General features: G+C 53.7%; 1 protein-coding gene across 4 annotated transcripts in view; it reads left to right on the top strand.

Annotated features, from left to right (window-relative positions):
• The window catches only part of FMNL3 (formin-like 3), a 55,567-nt gene that overhangs the window by 45,154 nt on the left and 3,027 nt on the right, over nucleotides 1-7,386 (top strand). For 3 of the 4 annotated variants that reach the window (XM_008582859.1, XM_008582863.1, XM_008582843.1), the window contains 13 exons: nucleotides 490-600; nucleotides 937-1,086; nucleotides 1,531-1,632; nucleotides 2,652-2,931; nucleotides 3,390-3,458; nucleotides 3,548-3,672; nucleotides 3,873-4,075; nucleotides 5,203-5,437; nucleotides 5,589-5,657; nucleotides 5,768-5,848; nucleotides 5,946-6,075; nucleotides 6,694-6,854; nucleotides 7,188-7,289. In XM_008582859.1, the coding sequence (XP_008581081.1) occupies nucleotides 490-600; nucleotides 937-1,086; nucleotides 1,531-1,632; nucleotides 2,652-2,931; nucleotides 3,390-3,458; nucleotides 3,548-3,672; nucleotides 3,873-4,075; nucleotides 5,203-5,437; nucleotides 5,589-5,657; nucleotides 5,768-5,848; nucleotides 5,946-6,075; nucleotides 6,694-6,854; nucleotides 7,188-7,289 (1,818 nt within the window). The remainder of the gene's footprint in view (nucleotides 1-489; nucleotides 601-936; nucleotides 1,087-1,530; nucleotides 1,633-2,651; nucleotides 2,932-3,389; nucleotides 3,459-3,547; nucleotides 3,673-3,872; nucleotides 4,076-5,202; nucleotides 5,438-5,588; nucleotides 5,658-5,767; nucleotides 5,849-5,945; nucleotides 6,076-6,693; nucleotides 6,855-7,187; nucleotides 7,290-7,386) is intronic. The other variant, XM_008582851.1, reaches the window with a different exon arrangement.

The raw sequence follows: 7,386 nt of genomic DNA, 5'->3' as shown, positions 1-7,386 counted from the left end.
GGGAACCGGTCTGTATGTGGGATCCGAACCCTCGGCGGGAGCGCCGCTGCGCTTCCCAAGCGGCGCACTGTAGCAGTGCGCCACCGGGCCAGCCCTACATCTATTTTTCATGTAATTTACTTGTCTTTATACACTGAATATTAAGTCTGACATTTTTAAAGTTAAAATACTCTTATTGTCCTCATAAAGACTTAACTTCTTTTTTTTTTTTTTTTTTGAGACCGGCCGCACTGTGCTCAGCCAGTGAGCGCTGTGAGCGCACTGGTCATCCCTATATAGGATCCGAACCCGCAGCGGGAGCGCTGCTGCGCTCCCAGCGTCGCACTCTCCCGAGTGCGCCACGGGCTCGGCCCAAGACTTAACTTCTTTATTCACGCCTTTTGATTATCTACCTGATGATGATATTCTAACAGCTGCCTATCCTCACTGTCTCCTGGCCCCCTTCTCTGCCCTTTCTGTCTCTGCCTCTCTGGACTGTCTATACCCCAGGTGGCCTGCATGCAGTTCATCAACATCGTGGTGCACTCAGTGGAGGACATGAACTTCCGGGTCCACCTACAGTATGAGTTTACCAAGCTGGGACTGGAGGAGTTTCTACAGGTGAGCTAGCTGGGGTTCTGGTAAGGTGAAGCACTTTGGGGTAGAGGACCAACTTAGCCATACCACGAAGGGTTTTTCTTTAATAAGAGCCTAGTCGTGCGTGCTCCTAGAACTCTGCCAGTCTTCTGTGGCCTGGGACTCAGGGCCTCCCACCGAGGGGTCCCCAGTCAGGCAGCTCCATACGGGCAAAAATCTGATATGACCAACCACAGGAACTCCTTGGGCTTTATGCTCTAGGACATGGTTGTGAAGGGTGATGAGGATTGTTTCTCTCGGGAGGCTCCCTTGACTTTATGCCTTCTCCCCCAACTACTACTTTCTCTGGTCTTCTCCCAGAAGTCAAGACACACGGAGAGTGAGAAGCTGCAGGTGCAGATTCAGGCATACCTGGACAATGTGTTTGATGTGGGGGGTTTGCTGGAGGATGCTGAGACCAAGAATGTAGCCCTGGAGAAGGTGGAGGAGCTGGAGGAGCATGTGTCCCACGTAGGTAGTTTTCTGTTGTCTTCTAGAGCCATGTGGGGTGTGGAGGAGGATAGGACACCCACTGTTGAGGGAATGCTGCGTTGACCCACTTCCCTCCAGACTGAGCCCCAGGAAGTCTTTCGAACCCACCAGGGCTCTCTAGAGCATGTTCTGGCCTGAACCACTGGATCATCCACTGATTGGAATACACACTGACCTCCAGGGCTGGCATGAGGTGGCCTCAGGCTTGAGAAAGTCAGAATGTGGCCATTTGCCTTGTATCCGTTGCTGTTTCATGTGGTGTCAGACCCTGGGCCCATGGGAGTGGTGTAGATAAGCCACTTGGCCAAACTGTCTTTGAGGCTCTGCGTGCAGGGGTTGTGCCTGGGTCCTCACTAGGGTTCAGGATGTGCTGAATACCTAGGCTTTAGGGCCAGCCCCGAACCTGCCCTTCCTGTCCTGCAGCTCACAGAGAAGCTTCTGGACCTAGAAAATGAGAACATGATGCGGGTGGCAGAGCTGGAGAAGCAGCTGCTACAGCGGGAGAAGGAGCTAGAGAGCATCAAGGTATCAAGTACTCTGGGGAAGGGAATCCCTAACAATCCTGGGCTCTGGTGCCTTGGGATCTGGCTTTTCTTTCCTGAGTCAGGTCAGCTCCTCTAGGATCCAAATCTTGATTCATGCTTAAGGCACTCAGATGAGGTGGGCTGATGATTTTACCCCAATTTTTAGTTAGAGAGAGCAGCTGAAGCCAGAATAGGCCAGACACATACAGAAGAGGGTGGGAGCAGATGGGGTGCCCACGGGCACCTCAGGAGTCCCAGTCCAGCACTCCTCCTACCAGTCGTCCCGTTGCTTTTTCCTCTTCTGCACCTCCACATGCTTCCCTAGCCATGCTTAATGAGCAGGGTCAGAGTAGACCAAGTACTCCATTTATTAAGATATCTACTAGGTATCCTAAATCGGGGGAGTAGGGACTCCTCATGTTTTAGTCTCTGTCCCCTCACTTAACTTTTTGTTAGTTATAAAATCATGCCCCAGCCTACGTTTTTTTCCAGAATACAATTTATGCTGGCTCTGTTGAGCTCAATACATATCTGCCCAGACCCTGTGAAGCATCGTATTGGGAGATACTGTGGATACAGAAATGCTAAGACAGGGTCTTGTCCATAGGGGGCTTCCAATTGAGCAATTACGTAAGGCCAAATGAAGTAAAAGCAATAATGAGGCCCAAAGGGCTGTAGGGAGAGAGGAGCTGTGTCAAACTGGTGGTGGATCAAGGAAGGTTTCACAGGGGCAGTCTTTCACCTGGGCCTTGAGGGGCCCATGGAGTAAGAATAAGCTGGAGCAGAGAGGACACTTCAGGGTGCCAGTGGAGGCAGGCTGGTTCTTCTGCTCACCTCTTTTGTTCTGCTGCCTTCCATTTTCCTCTGTTCTCCCACATGGATTTCTGCCACTCTGAGCCTCTGAACACCCTCAGAGAGACCCTAGATGAGAGACATTTGGGTAGGAATTCTTACTCCTGGGGGCAATGATTACCGTGCCTTCAGCCCGCTCTTTCCTTAATGGTGCTGTCTGCCTGATAGGAGACATATGAGAACACGAGCCACCAGGTGCACACCCTGCGGAGGCTCATTAAAGAGAAAGAGGAGGCCTTCCAGCGCCGATGCCACTTGGAGCCAAGTGCCCAGGGCCTGGAGTCCATGGGCAGTGAGGCCCTGGCCAGGGTAGGCCCTGCAGAGCTGAGTGAAGGCATACCACCCTCTGACATGGACCTCTTCGCTCCAGCCCCGCCCCCTGAGGAGGCCCTACCTCTGCCTCCACCGCCAGCTCCTCCTTTGCCCCCTCCAGCTCCCCCATTACCAGGTAACCAGGACCCCTGGGAGCTGGGACAGGCAGCTCATTGTGGGGACCAAAACCCTAGTTAGCAGTGTCTTTCTCAGGGAGAAGGCTGGGAATATGTATCATTTGAAGGATGGAAGGATATAAAGTCAGAGTGAGAGAGAGCTGAGCGAGGGCTAGAATCTGAGGAGGCTCAGGTTACTGCAAAGGGATGCTCAAGGGCAGATTTTTAAGCATCATAAAGATGCTGCTCCTTATTTCTCTGAAGGCGGCCAAAGAGAGGGCTCGGACTATAGCTAGAGAAACTAGGTCAGAGACTAGCAAGAACTGCCCCTAGTTAGGACTCCTGGGAGTGGCTTGAGCAGAGTTCATGCAGCCTCCTTCCCTAAGAGTCTTTAAGGACAGGTGGGGCAGGCAGAGGGGAGGGCAGCCTGTGAAGTCTCTTGACCCCTGGCACACTGTGCCATTTCTTCTTCCCTTAGGCAAATGTCCCCCAGCTCCACCTCTCCCTGGTGCTGCTCCCTCTGTGGTATTAACAGTGGGCCTGTCAGGTGAGTGTCCCCAGGGCTCTGAGCAGGGCTGGTGGGACCAGGGGAGTGTGTCCTTGTCCCCTGCCTCACTAACCCTCCTTCCAAACTAGCCATTCGCATTAAGAAGCCTATCAAGACCAAGTTCCGGCTGCCTGTCTTCAACTGGACAGCACTGAAACCCAACCAGATCAGCGGCACTGTCTTCAGTGAACTTGATGATGAGAAGATCTTGGAGGTAACAGGGCCTGGGTGGGGTTGGAGGCCGGGGACCAGGTTGCCCTTTTAGCAGATCTCCTGGCCTTGGAAAAACCCTCAGACAGGATGGGGCCAGGGTCAGCTCTGTGAACCAGAACTGTCCCAATGCTTGGCCTGCTGCCGAGGGTCTGCTAATTGTATGAGGCTACAGCATTTTCCCTTCTCATCTGCTCCTGCCAGGACCTGGACCTGGACAAGTTTGAAGAATTGTTCAAGACGAAAGCCCAGGGCCCAGCCCTTGACCTCATCTGCTCCAAGAACAAGACAGCACAAAAGGCTGCCAGCAAGGTGACCCTGTTGGAAGCCAATCGTGCCAAGAACCTAGCCATCACCCTACGCAAGGCTGGCCGCTCAGCTGAGGAGATCTGCAGGGCCATCCACACGTGAGGCTCCCATTGACCTGGCCCTGGCCAGCTGGCAACCCAGTTCTCCACCCGAAAGCCTGGCTTTCATTAGGTTCCAGGGCTTCTGACAGAACTCCCTCACACCCCTCAGTTATCCACTGGCTTGGCCAGAACTTACTACATCTGTGCTTTGTGCCAGGCACTGTGTGAGGTGCCAGATATTCAGCCCAGACCTCCGCCCAAGGAGCTCCCAGTCTAATGGGAACAATGCAGTAACACTGAGTGATACCACCAAGATGGCAGAGGTACAAGCACCTTTGGGACAACAAGGAGGGCAACATAGCTGAGCTTGGTGATCAAGGCAGGCTTCCCAGAGCAGATGATGTCTAAACTGGGACCTGAAGGAAGCATGTGAGTTAGTCCAGTTCAGGGCCTGGAGGGAGAAGCGTGATGCCTTGGGTTACTGAAAATTGGATCTGGCTTTAGCGTAGAGAAGGCAGTAGGAGAGGCAGGTAGAGAGGTGAGTAGAAGTCTTGCAGGCCTAGCCTCCTAAGCCATGCTCAGGTATTTGGATGTCACCATAGGTGCAGAAGGAAGACATTGAAGGGCTTTTATTTATTTATTTATTCATTTTAAAGATGACCAGTAAAGAGATCTTAACCCTTGACTTGGTGTTGTCAGCACCACACTCTCCCAAGTGAGCTAACCGGCCATCCCTATATAGGGATCCGAACCTGTGGCCTTGGTGTTATCAGCACCGCACTCTCCCAAGTGAGCCACGGGCTGGCCCAAAGGGCTTTTATTTTTTTTATTTTTATTTTTTAAAAGATGACTGGTGAGGAGATCTTAGCCCTTGACTTGGTGCTGTCAGCACCACGCTCTCCCAAGTGAGCTAACCAGCCATCCCTATATAGGGATCCGAACCCGGGGCCTTGATGTTATCAGCACCGCACTCTTCCTAGGGAGCCACAGGCTGGCCCCCAAAGGGCTTTTAAATAGGAGCTGGGAATGTTCCCTCAGGATTGTAGCTGGCACTATGACAGATGAAGCAATGAGTTCTCTGTGCAGTCTCCCACCCCCAGTCCTTCTAGGAGCTGGAGAATAAAAGGGATGAGGGAAAATGTGGGCAAATGCAAGACCTGAGGTGGTCCCTCCCTCCTACACAGGTTTGACCTGCAGACTCTACCTGTGGACTTCGTGGAGTGCCTGATGCGCTTCCTGCCCACAGAGGCCGAGGTGAAGCTGCTGCGGCAGTATGAGCGTGAGCGGCAGCCCCTGGAGGAGTTGGCTGCTGAGGACCGCTTCATGCTGCTTTTCAGCAAGGTGGAGCGGCTGACCCAGCGAATGGCTGGCATGGCCTTCCTGGGCAACTTCCAGGACAACCTGCAGATGCTCACACCGGTACAGCCCCTGCCCAAATCATGGTCCTCTACAGCTGCCCCTCCACTCTTCACCAGCTAGTCACCTCCCCACCCTGCCAGTCCTTCCAGCCCCTCCCTGACTTTACCCCATCTCGGCCTGGGGATACTCAAGCATTCATCTCACCTTCCAGCAACTCAATGCCATCATTGCAGCCTCTGCCTCCGTCAAGTCCTCACAGAAGCTGAAGCAGATGTTGGAGGTGGGGAGAGGTTGGGAATGGGGGTGCTGGTGGTTCCCATGTCCTCAGTGGGGACCTGGGGCTCTATGGAGAGAAAGACCTGACCTACCTCCCATGCATCTTTTGGACAGATCATACTTGCACTGGGGAACTACATGAACAGCAGCAAGCGGGGAGCTGTGTATGGCTTCAAGCTCCAGAGCCTGGATCTGGTAAGATGGTGGGGCAACATGGCCAGGAAGCCTGGGGACAGCGGTTGTGGAGCTACCGTATTTAGCTCTCTCATATTACCTCCACCCTTTCTTCCAGCTGCTAGATACCAAATCCACTGACCGGAAGATGACATTGCTGCATTTCATCGCCTTGACAGTTAAAGAGAAATACCCAGACCTGGCTAACTTCTGGCATGAGCTGCACTTTGTGGAGAAGGCTGCAGCAGGTGAGTGGAGCCTGGCTCATGTGCCTGCCCTCACATCCAGCCCAGGACAGTCCCAGGAAGCTATGAGGAAGAGGAACACTGGCTGTATTTGCTTCTGCCCTTTGTTACCTTCTTTCTGACCACTTCAAAGCTTTCCTTTGGAGCCATGAACAGGGCCTACCTAGGCCTGGCCGAGCCCTTCCCAGCTAGGTACAGCAGGAGCAAGAACAGGAAGGGGGCAGTAGCTTTTTACTCCCCACTCCCTCAAGCTGGCCTTGGAAACTCTGCATTTTTATACAATGTATGTGAGGTGCTTAGAAAAACCATAAAGCCCTCTAAAGACATGAGGTAACTGTTATTTCTGCCCCACCCACGAAAACTGGGGTAGGCCCAAGGCAGCTCCATTTTGGAGGCCAGCAGTCTGTGGCTTGCCTTCCTTTGCTACCCAGTCTCCATTCCCTTCCCTTGTCCCTGTGAGAGCTCAGCCAGATTGATGTGCACTTCTTTGTCAATAGGGGTGTGTGAACCTGAGTGAGTCCATGCTGAGTGGGGCAGGGCCAGAGTTTGCTGTAACCCTGGGTTGGGAGGTGGGTATGCCAAGCCCTAAGCAGGCCTCAGCCAGGCCTCTGGTAATGACAGTGTCCCTGGAGAACGTGCTGCTAGATGTGAAGGAGCTGGGCCGGGGCATGGAGCTGATTCGGCGGGAGTGCAGCATACATGACAACAGCGTCCTTCGGAACTTTCTCAGCACCAATGAAGGCAAACTGGACAAACTCCAGCGTGACGCCAAGACGGCTGAGGCAAGCACAGGGTGGGGATGGGTGGGAACAGCCAGGGCCAAGACACCAGGACCCTCTCAGTGGGCCGAGTTCTGGTTCTTTATCAAGCAGCTGGCTGACAGTATGTGGCGGGGAGAGAGAGGGCTTTGGGGGTGGCAGGCAGCTGCCACTAGAAACATGCACTCTCGGGAGCTTTGGGAGCCCCAGGTTCTCTCCAGCTCACAGGAGTTCAGGGTGGTTGGTTTTCCTCCTTTTGGCCGTGGGCTCTCTTTTCTGCAGGCCTCTTGTCCCTGGTGTGGGAGCTGGGCTTCTCCTTCCCACCAGGCTGACCCCTTCTGCCCACCCCTTCCCCAGGAGGCCTACAATGCAGTTGTGCGCTACTTTGGCGAGAGTCCTAAGACCACACCTCCTTCTGTATTCTTCCCAGTATTTGTCCGATTCATTCGTTCTTACAAGGTATGCAAAAGGGAGGTTTTTAAAGAGGAGTTTGGGGGCCGGCCCGGTGGCGCATTGGATAAGTGCGCCGCTTGGGAAGCGCAGCGGCACTCTCGCC

Source organism: Galeopterus variegatus, unplaced genomic scaffold (genome assembly GCF_000696425.1).
Source record: "Galeopterus variegatus unplaced genomic scaffold, G_variegatus-3.0.2 Scaffold95, whole genome shotgun sequence".
NCBI lineage: Eukaryota > Metazoa > Chordata > Mammalia > Dermoptera > Cynocephalidae > Galeopterus > Galeopterus variegatus.
This window is presented reverse-complemented; position numbering and strand designations above follow the sequence as displayed.